The following is an 18192-nucleotide window of genomic DNA, read 5'->3' as shown; positions in this document are numbered from 1 at the left end:
GGAGAGAAAGGGGAGGCATGAATGAATGAAAACTATGATCTTCTGTACTGGGGAGTCAGCAGATAATGGCAAAACCTGGAGAATTAAATAGCAATATAAAAAAATTTTTTTAAGAGATATAGATTTCTGGGGCTGGCCCAGTGGCGAAGCGGTTAAGTTCACACATTCTGCTTTGGCAGCCTGGGGTTGGCTGGTTCGGATCTCGGGTGCAGACATGGTAGCGCTTGGCAAGCCATGCTGTGGCACGTGTCTCACATATAAAGTAGACGAAGATGGGCACAAATGTTAGCTCAGGGCCAGTCTTCCTCAGCAAAAACAGAACGATTGGCAGCAGATGTTGGCTCAGGACTAATCTTCCTCAAAAATAAAATAAAATAAAATGACTTGTAATGTATGGTGACTGATAAAAATTAGACTACAAAAAAAAAGAGACATAGATTTAAAATCATCTCAGAGAGATGAAAAAGATTGTTTCTAGGGAACAAGAAAGTGATCTGTCTCAGGAAATCAGTACTGCTATTTTCCTAAGAGCAGTAAGTAAGCTTTGCAGAACAATAAGATTCTTCAAATGATGTGCATATGCAATAGTAATTTTTTAAAATAAGACTAAAATAAAACAATAGAGAGAATCAATGAAACCAAAATTTGGTCCTTTAACAAAATCAACAAATTTTATAAACATTTGGATAGACTGACAAAGAAAAAGAGAAAAGATTCAAATTATAAAAACAAAGAATGAAAGAAGGAAGACACGACTAACATAAAAGGATTATAATAACTACTCTGAACAACTTTACACCAACAAATTAGACAATTTAAATTCCTACAAAGACAGAAATTACCAAAAATAACTCAAAAAGAAACAGAAAATGTGAATAGACCTATAACAGATAAAGATGTTGAATTAATAATTTAAAAGATTAACCACAAAGAAAGCCCAAGTCTAGATGGTTTCAATAGAAATTCCACCAAATATTTAAAGAAGAAATATAGCAATCCTCACATTAGAAGAGGAGGAAACAATTCCCAGCTCATTGGTGTTAGTCTAGCATTGCCTAACACCAAAGTGAGACAAAGACCTCATAAGAAAGGAAAATGATAAACCAATATCCCTCATGAATGCAGATGCAAAAAATCCTCACCCAAACATTAGCAAACCGAGGCTGGCCCTGGAGCCAAGTGGTTAAGTTCGCACGCTCCACTTTGGCGGTCCAGGGTTTCACTGGTTGGGATCCTGGGTGCGGACATGGCACCGCTCCTCAGGCCATCCTGAGGTAGTGTCCCACATCCCACAACTAGAAGGACCCACAACTAAAATACACATCTATGTACTGGGGGGATTTGGGAAGAAAAAGGGAAAAGAATAAAATAAAATAATAAAAATAAAAATAGGGGCCGGCTCAGTGGCACAGTGGTTAAGTGCGCACATTCTGTTTCGGTGGCCCAGGGTTCACCAGTTCGGATCCCAGGTGCGGACATGGTACCACTTGGCATGCCATACTGTGGCAGGCATCCCACATATGAAGTGGAGCAAGATGGGCACGGATGTTAGCTCAGGGCCAGCCTTCCTCAGCAAAAGAGAGAGGAGGATTGGCAGTAGTTAGCTCAGGGCTAATCCTCCTCAAAAAAATAAATAGATAAATAAAAATAAAAAATATAAGGGGCTGGCCGAGTGGCATAGTGGTTAAGTTCACATACTCCACTTCACCTGCCCAGGCTTTGCCAGTTCAGATCCCAGGCATGGACCTACGCAGTGCTTATCAAGCCACGCTGTGGCAGGCATCCCACATATAAAGTAGAGGAAGATGGGCACAGATGTTAGCTCAGGGCCAATCTTCCTCAGCAAAAAGTGGAGGATTAGTAGCAGATGTTCACTCAGGGCTAGTCTTCCCCAAAATAAATAAACTAATTAATTAATTAAAAATACATTAGCAAACCAAATCCAGCAACATCTTAAAAAGATTACACAACATGACCAAGTGGGATTTATCCCCAAAATAGAAAATTGGTATAATGTCTGAAAATCAATTGGTGTAATATACCATATTACTAAAATAAACGACAAGAACTACACGATCATCTCAACTGATACAGACAAAGCATTTGACAAAATCTAATACCCATTTGTGATAATACCCATTTGTGATAACACCCATTTGTGATAAAAACTCTCAACAAAATAGGAATACAAGGAAACTTCCTCAATCTGATACAGAGCATCTATGAAAAACCTACAATTAGTATCATACTTAATGGTGAAAGACTGAAAGCTTCCCCTAAGATTGGGGACAAAAATGATGTCTGCTATGAATACTTCTATTCCAAACTGTATTGGAGGTTCTAGACAGTGCAATCATGCAAAAACAAAAATTAAAAAAGCACAAAAAGAGAGAAATAAAAGGCATATATATTGAAAGAGAAGAAGTAAAACTGTGTTTACTTGCAAAGGACATGATCCTGTAAGAATATCCTAAGAAATCCATGAAGAAATAAAAAGACAAGGACTAAAAAACAGTTTCAGCAAGGTCACAGAATATAAGATCAATATACAAAATTCAGTTACATTTCTATATACTAGCAATAAACAATCCAAAAATGAAATTAAGAAAATAATTTCATTTACAACAGCATCAAAAAGAACAAAATAGATTTAGGATTAAATTTAACCAAAAAGTGTAAGACTTGTACACTGAAAAATATAAATTACTGTTGAAAGAAATTGAAGACCTAAACAAATGGAAAGACATTCCACATTCACATTCATGTATTAGAAGAGTCGATATTATTACAGTGGCAATCCTCCCCAGATTAATCTACAAATTCAACATAATCTCTACCAAAATCCCAGCAGGCTGTTTTTGCAGAAATTGACAAGCTCATCCTAAAATGTATATGGAAAGGCAAAGGACCCAGAAGAACCAAGACAATCTTGAAGCACAAATGGGAAGATTTTCACTTATTAATTTCAAAACTTTACCATAAAGCACCAGTAGTCAAAACAGTGTGGAAATGAATTAAAAATAGACATGTAGATCAATGCACCAGAATTGAGACTCTAGAAATAAACTCATACATGTCTGGTCAATTAATTTTCAAAAAAAGTGTCAAGGCAATTCAATGGGGAAAGGATGGTGTCATCAACAAATGGTGCTGAAACAACTGGATATCCACATGCACAAAGATGAATTTAGACCCTTACCTTACACCACACATAAAACATAACTTAAAATGGAGCACAGCCCTAACTGTAAGAACTAAAATTATAAAACTTCCACAAGAAAACATAGGAGAAAAATCTTAAATTAGGCAAAGATTTATTAGATATGAAACCAAAAGCACAAACCCTAAGAAAGAACTGATAAACTGGACTTCACAAAAATTAAAAACTTTTGCACTGCAAAAGACATTAAGAAAATGAAAAGTCAAGCCAACAAATGGAAGAAAATATTTGCAAACCATACATCTGATAAAAGACTTGTATCCAGATTACATAAAGAACTCAAAGCTCAATAACAAAAAGACAAATAACCCAACATAAAAATAGGCGAGGGGCCGGTCCAATGGCCCAGCGGTTAAGTTCACACATTCCGCTTCTCAGCAGCCTGGGGTTCACCGGTTCGGATCCCAGGTGCAGTGCGCACAAGGCACCGCTTGGCAAAAAGGGTTGCTGTGTTAGGCGTCCCACATATAAAGTAGAGGAAGATAGGCATGGATGTTAGCTCAGAGCCAGTCTTCCTCAGCAAAAATAGGAGGATTGGCAGTCGTTAGCTCAGAGTTAATCTTCCTCAAACAACAACAAAAAAAAAATATGCAAAAGATCTGAATAGACTTTCAGCAATGAAGATATATAAGTGGCAAAAAAGCACATGCAAAGATGCTCAACATCATTACTCATTAGGAAAATACAAATTAAATCACAATGACATATCACTTCACACTCTCTAGAATAGCTATAATCAAAAAGTCAGAAGATAACAACTATTGGATATGATGCGGAGGGACCTCAAAATTCTCATACATTGTTGGTAGAAATGTAAAACGGTCCAGCCACTTTAGAATACAATTTGGCAGTTTCTTCAAAAATTTAACACAAATTTACTACACGATGTAGCAATGTTCCTCCTAAAAACCCATCCAAAGGAAATGAAATCATATGTCCACATAAAGACTTGTACACAAATGTTCATAGCACCATTATTCTTAATAACCAAAAAGTGGAAACAGCCCAAATGTTCATCAAGTAGTGAATGGGTAACCAAAACATGGTATATCTACACAAGCAAATATTATTCAGCAATAAAAATAAAGTACTGATACATGTTACAACATGATAAACCTGAATAATATGCCTAGTGAAAGAAGCCAGCCACAAAAGACCATATATTGTATAATTCCATTTACATGATTTGTTCAGAAAAGGCAAATCTATAGAAACAGAAAGTAGATTAGTGGTAAATAGGAGAGTTTAAGTAACTTCACTTATCCAGATTCTAGAATTCTGAAGAGTAATTTGGCCATTAAAACTTATGACAGGGGTCAGTCCCGTGGCTGAGTGGTTAAGTTCACGCACTCCGCTTCAGCGACCCAGGGTTTCGCTGGTTCGGATCCTGGGCGCGGACATGGCACCACTCGTCAGGCCACACTGAAGTGGCGTCCCACATGCCACAACTAGAAGGACCTACAACTGAAAAAAATATACAACTATGTACCGGGGTGATTTGGGGAGAAAAAGCAGAAAAAAAAAAGAAGATTGGCAACAGTTGTTAGCTCAGGTGCCAATGTTTAAAAAAAAAAACAAAAAACTTATGACAGACGTATGTTGATATGATAAGATATTCCCCCAAAACTGAAAAGGGAAGACACCAAATAATGTGAAATATTATTCTAATTTTGGAAATATATATTTATGGGGCCAGCACTGTGGCCAAGTGGTTAAGTTCACATGCTCTGCTTCAGCAGCCCGAGTCACCAGTTTGGATCCTGGGTGTGGACTCACACACCACTCATCAAGCAATGCTGTGGTGGCATCCCACATAGAAGAACTAGAATGACCTGCATCTAGGATATACATCTATGTGTACAGGTTTGGGGAGGAAAAAAAAAGAGGAAGATTGGCAACAGATGTTAGCTTAGGGCCAATCTTCCTCAAAAAAAAATATAAACATATATACATTTATATGTTCATAAGAAAAGGTCTGGATAAGTATATACCAAAATACCAGGTGTAGTTATCTCTAAGCAGTAGGATTATAAGTAGTTTTCTTGTTTTATTCATTTGTATTTTTTAATTTTTCTAAAAATACCTGTATTATTTGCATTAAAATATATATATATACAGGTACATATATAAAACAGAAAATCAGAGCAAGAAGGAACCTTGAAGACCCTCTCTTCGGCAGTGTTTGAACCATACTCCACTGTGGCGGTGAAGAACAAGCTGATAAGACCTCACTCTCAACCCTTGCAACATTTGATAAAAGAAAAAAAGTACTCTTTGAGGTGAAAGTTTGGCAAAGAAAAAAGTTTCTATGTTATTCATTTATTTTCTACCTTGTTCAGAAAGGACTTAAGGTAGCTCCTAAAGGTAGGTGGAAAATGTTCCTATAGCAAATCCTATTTATAGGTGAAGTACATGTTAGTCATGGGACTTGCCCCACCCACACAGCCTTGCTGAAAAGGCAGTCTACGCCAGTTCTTCTCACACTAAACATGAGCAAGGACTATTCCCCCCACCAAATGACGCCTTTGTCAAAGATATTTAAAATGGATTACTAAAAAAGAAATTTTAAAAACAGATAAAATACAACCCCAAGTGTCTTATTATTAGATTCAACAAACAGAAAATACCCTGTTACATGATCATAAAAGTTTCAAAATGCTTACTTTCAATTTCTGCACTTATTTCTTTGTAAACCACACTTTGGGTTTCACCCTCCAAAATGGCTTCATTTTATATTATAGACTCAGAGTTTTATATTTTTCACATCACAGGGGAATAAACCAAAGGCAGGCACCTCACCCAAAGGCAGATATCAATAGAACAAAAAAGATGAGCAATAGCAATTCTTGGAGTATAAACTCCAAGTAAAGGCGTTAGTAACAGGAGCCAAAACTAAAAGAAAGCTTGAAAAGAAGTCATGAACTAGAGTTGGGAGAATGAGGAAAGAAGAGGAATTGGAGCCACAGAGATTATGGCAAGCCAAAGTAATGACCACCCAGAAATGTGAATAAGAAGAAACATACAGAGAAGAAAACATGCAGAGAAACGGAGGAGACTAAGCAAGTCTCAAGGGGCAGGGGAAAGTACAGACCTGTGATTGTGTGGACCGAGGTAGCGAAGGAGCACAAAGAGCAGCACAAAGTCTTCAGGTGCAGCTCCCGTTCTCATGAGGCATCACTCCTGCTCCTCCAGTCCCATGAAATTTCTCCTCCCCTTACCATTCCATGAGAATTCTTCCAATCAACCCCTCCAACACTTACTTCTCCCTGTTCCTTGCAACAAAAGCATTCCTTGACTAAAGGAAGAGACAGGAGGCTTACCTTTGGGTATCACCAGTGGCATTACTTGAAGTGTTCAAACTCATGATACGTTTTCCAACTCTTTCAAAATACCCCACTGTTTCTTAATGATATACTTCGTTATTGATGATTAAAACTGTCCAAGATGTCTGTGGCTTACAGGTTAGAGGGGCTGAAGTCTGTTAAAATAGTAAACGATATAATATGGTTATATATGTGAATCCTGAGACTACAGGTGATTTTTCTTTTGTTCTTCGACGTATTTGTATTTTTTAAATTATTGTCTAAGAAACACGTAAATACTCGTATTTTTAAAGCCGTGATGTTTTGTTTTGAAAAAAGATTAGAAGCAAAAATGACAAAATGTTGGAAAGATGTTCCTTCTTGTAAGAATAAGTTAATACTATTAGATTATTTTAATTTCTCAAATAAAAAGAAAAAATAGTGTAATAAAACAGTGACAAATTGTTCTTGAACTAGAAAAAGAACATGTAGTGCCTATCTCTAGGGCACAGAATTCAGTTTGAAAGATAATGAAGTCCAGGGACATTTTTGGGTCCCCAAAGTTTTTTCATAAATGAGATATTTTTGCTGCAATGTTACAATCAAAGAGGCCAATGTACTCCCAAACAAAAGATCTCATGGTAATTTTCAAAGGCCTTCTCCCAAGGGATAAACAGGAAGAAGAAAAGAGGAGAGTATCGTCACTTACACTGGCCTTCTCTCTGGAACCCTCTTCTATGGGAGATACTCCAAATGAGATAGAGCCAACCATTTAAAGCAAATTACTTTACTACAGTATGAAGGAATCTCTGGGTAAACATTTTAAACAGGAGTGGCAGGAGTCCCACATATAAAATAGAGGAAGATGGGCACAGATGTTAGCTCAGGGCCAATCTTCCTCAAAAAAAAGTCTAATAGGGGCCGGCTCCATGGCCCAGTGGTTAAGTTCAGCACTCCGCTGCAGTGGCCCTGGGTTCGGATCCTGGGCGCGGACATGGCACCAGTGGTCAGGCCATGTTGAAGCAGCATCCCACATCCCACAAATAGAAGGACATGCAACTAAGATATACAACTGTGTACGGGGGGGTTTGGGGAGATAAAGCAGGGAAAAAAAAAAGTCTAATATTCTAAGACCATGAGCTTTGGACTCAGAGAGATCTGAGTTAGGATTCCAGTAAGTACCTTACAAGTATGTGGCCGTGGGCAAGTCACTTAAACTCTCTGAGGGTGTTTCCTCATCCATAAGAAGGGAACAACTATATCAACATATATATTTGAGACTTAAATAATATATACAACACATATACAGTGCTCAGTCACTGTCAGTTTCTATTGAAGAACAAAGAACGCTCTGAGAAAATATAATGATCCCAGATAAATGAAGGGAATGGGTGATACTTGGGGTGATTTGGTCCAGAAGAAAGATGTAATAAAAGAATTGTTGGGGCCGGCCTGGTGGTGCAGCGGTTAAGTTCGCACGCTCCGCTTCAGCGGCCCGGGGTTCGCCAGTCCAGATCCCGGGTGCGGACATGGCACCGCTTGTCAAGCCACGCTGTGGTAGGCATCCCACATATAAAGTAGAGGAAGACGGGCATGGATGTTAGCTCAGGGCCAGTCTTCCTCAGCGAAAAGAGGAGGATTAGCAGCAGTTAGCTCAGGGCTAATCTTCCTCAAAAAAAATAAATAAAAAAGAAAAGAAAGTAAAAGAATTGTTTAGTGAAATTGTAGGTGCAGAGTAATATCTTGAAGACCCAAAAAAAAAAGGTTGAACTGTTCTGTCCTCACTCCCAATAAACAACCCCCCTTCAGAGAGACCACTGAAGGAAAAGGACTCAAACAAGCCAACTGAGACGTAGACTCAACCACAGTGCTAAGAACTGACTAATGGCTCCTCTAGACAGATACCAAGGGATCTTTAAAACAGTCAGCAATTCATGTGGCTGACAGTAGCACAGTCTGACCTAGGACAAAGAGGATGGAATTTTCACCCAGATGGGGCGGGGGGGAACCACTTCTCCAAGGACCTAAAAGACTAAGTCTGGGAATAGTGGTAGACAAACAAATACCATTGTCGTTAACTTACTGAGCACCTACGACAGTGCCAAGCACCGTACTCAGTACTTTATATACAGTACTCTGATCTTTACAACACTGCAAGGTAAAGATCATCCCATTGCTCAAAGGAGAAAACTAAGACTCAGAAATGAGAAGTAACTTGCCAAAAGACACACAGTTACAGGACCAAGATTCAAACCCATAACTATCTAACTCTAAAGCCTAGGCTCTTTCTACAAGGCCACTGTTGCTACAAAGAGTTGAACCATAAATCATCTTACCTCAGGTTTATTATCCTCATTTCAATTAAGGAAACTCACCCGACTCGAAGAGGCTAAATGATTTGCTACTAAGTGGGAGACACTGAGGACTCAACGAAGCTCTTCTGAAACTAAGTCCCAAAATATTTTCACCTCACCACCATGCTCCCAAACTCCAGAGAAACTGCCTTCAGAATGGACGTAAAAGACGTAGAACTTAGAAGGAATGGACTCTTCCAGACTTAAGAGTAATGTCCAAAGTTCAAAAGTACATATATAAAAGTTTCCATTTTTGTGAAAAAGACTAAATACACACACACGTGTGTGTGCATATGTGTCACAAGAGGCACAAAAAAGAACCTCTATTTACCTCACAGGGGAAGAATTTACATAGTTAGGGTCTTAATAATGTCTGTTATCTTTTGCTTGTTTTTATCTTGGGCAGAGAAGTGTAGGAAGAGGTAGTTTACCAAATTTTAATACAGCTATTTTAATAAAGCTATATTGAAGAGAATCATCATTGTTCAGTGCATTATTTTGGTATCCAACATCTTAAAATCTGAATGGTCTTCCAGAAAGTGTCTTTTATAGCTCAGGAGCAAATTTAGCCAATTTCCAGATCACTGACACAGATAACACAGTAGACAGATAGTTCCCATCATCTCTGCTCCCTGGTGTTTCTCTCTTGTACGATACTCTCCCCTCTTCTGTGGGCAGAACTTGACTTGCTTGTAAGCAACAGAATAAGGCAAAGGTGATGGGATGCAGAATATGGCAAAGGTGATGGGATAACACCTCCATGATTACGTTATGTTATGTAAGACTCTGTCTTAGCAGACTAAAGTGACAATCTCCTGCTGGCCTTGAAGAAGCAAACTGCCATGGCGTGAACTGCCTATGGAGAGGGCCACATGGCAGGGAACTGCAGGCAGCCTCCACCCAACAAGCAAATAAAAAGTTGGATCTCTCAGTCATATACATGTCAACAGGAAATAAATTATGCCCCCAAAGCTTGAATGGGCTGGGAAGCAGATTCTTTCCAGTCAAGCCTTCAGATGGGAACACAGCCCAGGCAGCATCTTGACTGCAGCCTACCGAAACTCTGAACCAAGGGTCCACCTAAGCTGTGCCCAGACTCTTGACTTACAGAAACCAAAAGATAATAAATGGGTGCTGTTTTAAGCCACTAAGTTTGTGGTAACTTGTTACACAACAATACAAAACTAATATGGATAAGAAGCTTGAAAATGCTCTTGCAGAGTTAAAAAGAAAAAAAAAGAAGTTGAGTGACAGGTAAAATACAAAACAGCGTTCTCACACCAGCCCTGCTTGTCTAAGTCTTTTATAAAGTCTCTGTTTTTCTATAGTTTAATTTCCTTATTAACTTAAATGAGGGAGTTTAAAAACCCTATCTAAGGTAACTACAAAGAAAAACTAGAAAATCATGGGCAACATTGACAACAAAAAAGAACCATAAAATACAAATGAATAAGGGCAAACCTCCAGCAGCCACAAAACCTGCATGGGAGTTGAGGTGTCTACAGAGGAGAAAGCAGAGGGAAAGAACAAGGCTGCATTTAACAGAACTCCCAAAGAGTCAAGAGATACTTAATGGAAAGCACAGTAGGCCAATTTGAGAGCAGCAGATGAAACTGGGAGAAGCCTGCCCATTCCAAGAGTTGACACATGAAATGGGTACATGGTAAGAGAGTCTTCATGAACTTTCAACACTGACCTGCCAAGGCCTCCTTCCTGGACAGGGGCCCACACTAAAGAGAAACTGCTGAGGATGGAATCAAAATTGAGCAGGATGGGGAAAATAAAGACAAAGTAAAGAGATGGCCCAGACCAAACTGTAGGAGGAAACAGGGCCAAGAAATGTAAGAAAGCAAGCCATCATAGTTTTTAACACTCACAAAAAACAACACCAGACAGCATTCTATGAAGTTCGAAAAGCTTTCCTGAATCTTGTCCCATTCTCAAAGTTCAGATAAATGAATCTTCCAGAAAAATAAGCAAAAGAGAAGTAGTGCAGTCAAATCTCATACAAAGTTAATGTAAGAAAAAAGAGAGTTAGGAGCAGAATAGAATCCAACAAATGAAAGCATAACAGAAAGACATGCCCACAAAACAGTTGAAAACTATCACTTACTATTTTAAAATGAGCTAAAAGACATTAGCAAAATGGTATAGGACATGAAAGAATAGGAATCAGAATTCAAAAAACTCAGAAATAAGGTGACAACTATCAGAAAAAATTAGAAATAAAAGAAAACATCATTTCAGTAATGAAGACTAAATTAGAGGGAACATTGAGAGTAAACAGATATGACAAAAATGCCTTGAAAGATATAGGAAATGAAACACGAAAAATGTTTAAATAAAAAAATGAAGGAAGAGATCAAAAGGATTCAAAAGACAGACAAATTACTGAAAAATAGGCAAAGAATAACCAACATGCAGATAACAGGAGTCCTGAATAATAAGATCAAAGCAAGGAGACAGAACAAACACTAAAAACTGTAATTCAAGAAAACTTTCCTGAAATACAAAAAGATTTTAATCTGCATTTCGAAAAACAAACTGCACATCTGAGAACACAGCACAACTAACACAATGATACATTCTAAGATAATTACTGGACTTTAATAAAACTGGTACACAAATATTCATAGAAGCACTGTTCATAATAGCCAAAAAGTGAAAACAATCCACATGTCCACCAACTGATCGATGGACAAATAAAATAGGAAATATTATCCAACCATAAAAAGAAATGAAGGGCCAGCCCTGTGGCCAAGTTGTTAAGGTTCCGCGCTCCACTTTGGCAGGCCAGGGTTTCGCCAGTTCAGACCCTGGGCGCGGACATGGCACCGCTCATCAGGCCATGCTGAGGCAGCATCCCACATAGCACAACCAGAAGGACCCACAACTAAAAATATACAGCTATGTACTGGGGGGCTTTGGGGAGAAAAAGGAAAAAAAATAAAATCTTCAAAAAAAATAGAAATGAAGTATTAATACATGCCACAACATGAGTGAATCTTGAAAACATTATGCTAAGTAAAAGAAACCAGACACAAAAGGCTACATCTTGTATGATGCCATTCATATGAAATGTACAGAATACACAAATCCACAGAAATAGAAAGCAGATTCATGGTGGCCAGAGGGTAGGGAGGGGGGGATTGGCTCTGACTGTTGATAGGTACAAAGTTTCTTTTTGGGGGTGACGGAAATGTTCTGGAATTATGTAGTGGTGATTGTTGTACAACCTACTGAATATACTTAAAACCATGGAATTATATACTTTAAAATGATGAACTTTATGCTATGTGAATTATATCTCAATTTTTAAAACTCCTCATCATAAAAAAATCCTAGCTAAAGTCTCCTTTAGCACTCTTCTTTTCTTCCTCTCTCTCTGATATTAGCTCCTGATGACACTAGGGCTCAAGGGCCTACTTCTGTGTGTTTTAGGAATATTAAATCAATGAAGAGCCAAAGTTAGGTCTGTGGCTGAATTTAAACTACAAAGGGATTTCTATGCTATTGAACATGGCAGAGATGTAGCAAAATCTCCCTTTTCATCCACCAGAGTGAAAAGAAAGCAAGGAAACATGAGGAAAGTCAAGTAGCTAGGTACAGCAGTGAAAATGTCAGTGGAACAGTAAGCTAAGTCAAAGAATGCAGGGTCCCCACATAATATGTGTTCCTAGCTTTACCTGCAACTTCCCTATCAAACTCCACAAGTTAAATACTCAGGTTAATCTGCATGAGTAATTAAAACTTCCTTATGCGATGTGGTCAGTGTCAGCCTTTGTCTTCAATATCTGTGTAACTCTGTAGACAGTGCTTTCCACTTGAAAATATTCAATACGTCATTATCTACGAACCAATTACCTGATACCTCAAATCCATTGCCTGCTGTTATCATCCCAACTATGACAAACATCCCTTCTCCAGACATAGTGCTAAGAACTTTCTATAGATTATCTTACTTCACTCTCCACTAACTCCAAGGGAAGATACTGTTAAGATCCTCACTTTATACCCGAGGAAACTAGGGCTTAAAGATAGTCAGTCACTTTTCCAAAGTCACATCTCTAGTAAGTGACAGAGTCTGGATTCAAACCCAAACTGGCTGACTCCAGAACTCTGCTGTGTGCCTTGCTATTGGCCTTCAAGACATGGCTCATCCCCAGCAAGGGAGCACGTGAGACCTCAGTTATCAGGGAAGCACTCCTGCTCCCTGCTGCATATTTCTCAAACACAGATGATTCTTCTCCCCATGCAAACTAACTACAAGTTAGAGTCTTCTTAATGAAAGATGACTCAGACCTCCGGTGGATTCTCAATCCAGATGGCACTTCCACAGGCTTGGACCAAAACCAGGTCATCCTACAGCAGTGATGGATACAGGCAACGTTTAGATCAGCTTTTTATGTTAACGTATGAATAGATCAATCTTCTTTTGGTAGCGGAGTTGGACTAGTCTCACCATTCTTATTAAAATAGATGGGGGGATGTTTATGTATATCATTCTTCAATAAGAAGTTTTTTAGAAATTGGTCATAGAGCAATTGAGGCCAAAAGACCAATTATCTGGACATCCTGAGAAGTACCAGCCAGAAAGAAAATTCTACTTTAGACTTCAGAGCCACTGCTGGTACAAAGTTTTCCTACCCCACATCTGAGTCCTTCAGCAGGTCATCCTGAATGTACTCATCTCCCAGTGTGTCTGCACAGATCACGGGAAAAAGGAGGGGGAGATGATGAAAAGATAAAAACTACAATACTGAGCACTTACTACATGCCGGATACTGCACTAAGCATAACCTGATCTCACTGAATCCTCCCAATAACCCTATGAGATTATTATGCACATTTCACAGATGAGAACACTGAGGCTTGGATAGTTTGACTAACTTGTATAAAGATGCTCAGCAGGGGGACAGCCCAGTGGTGCAGCGGTTAAGTGAGCATGTTCCACTTCTCAGCAGCCCAGGGTTTGCCGGTTCAGATCCTGGGTGTGGACATAGCACCGCTTAGCAAAAGCCATGCTGTGATAGGCATCCCATGTATAAAGTAGAGGAAGATGGGCATTGATGTTAGCTCAAGGCCAGTCTTCCTCAGGAAAAAGAGGAGGATTGCAGTAGTTAGCTCAGGGCTAATCTTCCTCAAAAAAAAAAAAAAAAAAGATGCTCAGTGGGAGGGTTAGAACTCAACGCCACATCTCCTGAGTCCATCTTCTTTCATAACACAGTGGTGTCTCCAACCATAACCACATCTGTGTTGGTGATGTCTGAAGAGTTATATCTGAAGAGTTACATATTTCACCTTTAAAGGGGATGTTTGGTTCCTTCAAAAGAAGACCAAGACACATGGGCTGAGACAATCAAAGAATTTTAGAATTAAATGGGACTTTAGAGACCAAGTCCATCCTTCTTATTTGACACATAAGGAATCTAATGCCTGGGGAGCTTAGGTTATTTGCTCAGGTCACACAGCTAATCAAAGTCGGCCAGGACTAATCCAGAAAGCTCCAGCCTAAAACTACTCCCTTCATCTTTCCTCTTAGCAGGTTGCACTGCCTTTCTTTCCTCTTCATTTCATGGGGAAAACATGTTCATTTCCTGCTCTACCATTGTTTTGTTGTTAGCAGGCACTAACTGTTCAATAAAACAAATGACAAATGACGGGTTCTTTTCTGCAAGACTATGGGAACAACTGCAAAACATCGATTGTATAATGTATTCAAAAGAGTCGGACACCAAGTGAAATGGCTTCTCAAGTAAACTTACGCAGTATCATTTGAGATCTGCTTAGAACGAAAAAACATGTATTTGCCTAAGAAAATATCATAACGGAATAAGGAACAGTCAAAAGGAGACTCCACTTCTGCAGAAAATTTACAGCCTCAGAAAAACTCACGGCTGACTTTTCTAAGTCTCTTAAAGTCCTGAAGGGTAAGCAGGAGAAGCTACAGAAGACAGCCTAGCACAACTCACTCTTCCGTTTAGCAAATATTTATACAGTGTCTAGTGTGTCGCTGGCATTTTTCAAAAAGGATGTCAAAAACCGTGGTCCTTGTCCTCGAAGGACTTACTGACTCTGGAGAGGGAAAGAGAGCGGCAGTCCGGAGAAACCTAAGCAGCTCCAAGTGCAGGCCCCCTGGGTCCTGCCCTCTGGTCCCTACCCAGCCCTCTGGGTACTGCGGCAGCGGTTTCTGGCTAGGATGCTCCAGGGACATCTTCCTCCAAGTGGGCGGGGAGGCCCTGTCCAGGGAGCTGAAGGCGTGTCCCCACAGACGACGCGAATTGCCCCAAAGACACCTCCAAACTAACTCGGGGTCCCCCACAACTCTCACAGAAGCCCCCTATACCGTTCCTCTCAACACCTGTCCGCCAAAGTCGTTCGCCTCGAAGCCCCCACACCCCGTGGTTACCTCAGGGGGGCTCCCGTGGTCCAGACCGCACACCCAAGACCCCAGAGGCGGCTTCAAATCTCAATGGTAGAATGAGGCCCAGGCAGATGGCGGGGGTCAGAGCATAAACTGTTGGAAACTGACGGACTCTAGGACCCGGGGGGGGGGGACAAATAGCAAAGGGGACTTCAGGGGACAAGCCCCACGGAGGTGTTTACAACGGCCACTTCCGGAGACCTGAGGAGCGTTGCAGACCTCCCCAGACTTTCGCTGGCCGCCCGGGCCCGCCCCTTCCTCCCGCCTCCCGCAGCCCGCAGCTCCAGGAGACGCGCTCGGAGAACGCCGGGCTCCGATTGGAGGAGCCGGGCCCGCGAAGCTACGGCGGCTTCGCTGAACGGCGAGCTGGCGCATGCGCCGTTGCTGGGGAGCGGCGCGCTCGCGATCGCGCGCGGTCCCGCGCCAGGCGAGCCCCCTCGGCGCGAGACCGCCGCTGCCCACGCTCCAGTGTGCCGTAGTCAGCGTGAGGTCCCCAGGTCACCGTCTCAGCATCCCCAGAGAGCGGACTGACTGCAGATTCCTAAGCCCTAACCCCTTTTCCCCGCCTACCGAATCAAAATCTTGGGAGGCTGGATCCCAGATCCTGCATTTTTAAACCAGCTCTCCTGCTGATCCTTAAAGCCTGTACAGCGCCTCGGGGTCCGTGGACGGGTGCCAGAGCCGGGGGGAAATCCTCCGGGCTCGGCTTCTGCGCCAGGGGCTGGTTTCCCGCTGTTTGGACCGCTCTTCGCCTGCACGGCACTGCTTGTCCCCTCCTCCCATCCCCATTGTATCCCAGCTTGTGGTTGTAAACAGGGCCGGAAGAATGCGGGTCAGTGCGCTGATGCGGTTGCAGCGCCTTTCATTATAAATATTACATAACGAAGTATCTCTCAAAAAAGTCCTTGGAGCCTTAGCAAGTGTTCCGTCTCTTTCCTACCCTACCCCCACCGCCAGCGCGCGCGCGCGCGCACACACACACACACACACACACACACACATACACACACGGGCGCAAACACACGCCTTCCTCCTGTTGATAATTTATACTTTGGTTTCTACCAGTAGCTGCCTCACAATCTGCTGCGGCCTCGAGGAGATGGGAAAACCAAATCCTCTTTTGTTCCTTGGCGTTTAAAAGCCTGTTCTCCAAAGAACAATGCAAATTGGCAGGATTTTGATTAAGGATTTTTATCTTCACCGCCACCGCCTCCTCCTCCCAAAAAGGTGTTTAATATAAAATGAGCCTTTTATGCTAACATTGTCCCATGTTGATTGTAATCAACCTGGAAACCAGGTGTAGGGGCCGTCTTTCCCTTGTCTCGCTGGGGAGAGCCAACGGTCATAAATGCACATATAAACTGAGATTAAAACCACCTTGATGCCTCTAACACTGAAACTTTAATTGGTTTGAGTTTAGTCCTTTGGATTTAAAAAGAAGCCCATCTCTCTTCGTAATAATTTAGCCAGAAAGAGGATAATTGCTTGAAAGGAAAGAGCTTATGAAAAAGAAAAAATAGCCCACTTTAACATTTAGAAATGAAATGGAAAATTACATAGACTAATGAGATTAGGGCTTTTTTTACTTTAAAAGTTTTAAATAATATTTACAAGGTTTCTTATTTGTTTTAACAAAATCACAAAATTGAGTATTGTATGGCAAGAATAAATACCAACTGTGCTATACTGCACACTTTTTTTAACGAAAAATGGATGCAACATGAAGACTTGCAATCTTCATTTATTTGTTCATTCAACATTTATCAAATAGACTATATACCCAGCCTGGAGCTAGGTGATAGAAACAAGATACATAATATAGGTACAGTGGGAATCAGAAGAGGGATATGTTAGTATCAACCCTGAGCACCGCGAAAGACTATAAAGAACTTTGAACATAGTCTGGGAAGATGGTTATGGTTCACCAAGCTGAGAAGGAACTGGAAGACATGGAAGCTACAAACACCAGCACAAGAAACAGTTTGAGGCTTTTGGAAAGCTGGAAGAAGCTCTCTATGCGTCCGGGGTTGGGCAGGAGTGAGCTATAAGTCTGGAGAAGTAAGCAGAATCCAGATCACGGAGACACTTCTCGGTCATTAGTTTATCAAACAATGAAGCTAATGAAGGGCATTAGGCAGAAAAGTTACAATAATTACAAAATAAATCAGACTGTTTTAAAATCCTTGGCGATTTTTTATGTTTTTCTAATTGTTACAAGGTCAATTCTCTGTTGTCTGTCGTTTGCCTAACATGCTATTACTACTTGAGAAAAGCTATAGGTAAAGATGCTAACACACTTCCCTTTTAGCCTCAAGAATTATAATACTCACCTCGTTCTTTTCTCTTCTTTCTACCAAGCCTTTTGAGATATTATTTGATCCATCTCTACCACTCCACCAAAACAGCTTCCAAAGTCACTGACCTCATTGCCAAACCCTGAGCCCTTAAATTCACTGACACTTTGATCCTCTTCAGATTTCTCTCCAGCATAAGTGTGTTGACCTTAAACAAATAGACAGCTAGTTATTTCTCCAGCAAAAATGGGTTTTTTGGGGAATCAACAAAGAATTACATGGGGATCTACAACCATGGGGGAGTTGCAATTTCCAGCAATAAGGGGAGGAGAAACTCTGTTATAGAGAGGAAGAGGAAGTTAGGAGGGCTATTATAAGCAAAAAGTCCATTGGAGGAATTGAGAGTTTGAAGTATAGCAGCTTTTCACTGGCTGAGTTGTGACAGTCTCTCATTGGCTGAGCTCTTGCTGGGCATCTTCATAGAGCATGAGGACCTTTGTTGGGTGTCGTGTCCCATGTCGGAGGAAAAGTGTACAGATTGGAAACCTATTAACGTTGCATTCAAGTAACAAGAAGGGGTAGGAGGGAGAACTCTGAA

The 18192-nt window shown here is 40.7% G+C and overlaps 1 protein-coding gene across 4 annotated transcripts in view; it reads right to left on the bottom strand.

The window, feature by feature from the left end:
* The window catches only part of CCDC171 (coiled-coil domain containing 171), a 294411-nt gene extending 278423 nt beyond the window's left edge, over positions 1-15988 (bottom strand). For 3 of the 4 annotated variants that reach the window (XM_046663624.1, XM_046663626.1, XM_046663627.1), the window contains exons 1-2: positions 15286-15529; positions 6541-6698 (exon numbers count right to left, since the gene is read on the bottom strand). In XM_046663624.1, coding sequence (XP_046519580.1) covers positions 6541-6584 — 44 coding nt within the window. In that variant the 5' untranslated portion in view covers positions 6585-6698; positions 15286-15529. Of the gene's footprint in view, positions 1-6540; positions 6699-15285; positions 15530-15870 lie in introns of those variants that run through there. The other variant, XM_046663625.1, reaches the window with a different exon arrangement.
* Between the last annotated feature and the right edge of the window lie 2204 nt (positions 15989-18192).

Source organism: Equus quagga, chromosome 6 (assembly GCF_021613505.1).
Source record: "Equus quagga isolate Etosha38 chromosome 6, UCLA_HA_Equagga_1.0, whole genome shotgun sequence".
NCBI classification, from domain to species: domain Eukaryota; kingdom Metazoa; phylum Chordata; class Mammalia; order Perissodactyla; family Equidae; genus Equus; species Equus quagga.
Note: the sequence above shows the minus strand (reverse complement) of the source record. Positions and strands in the feature narration are given on the sequence as shown.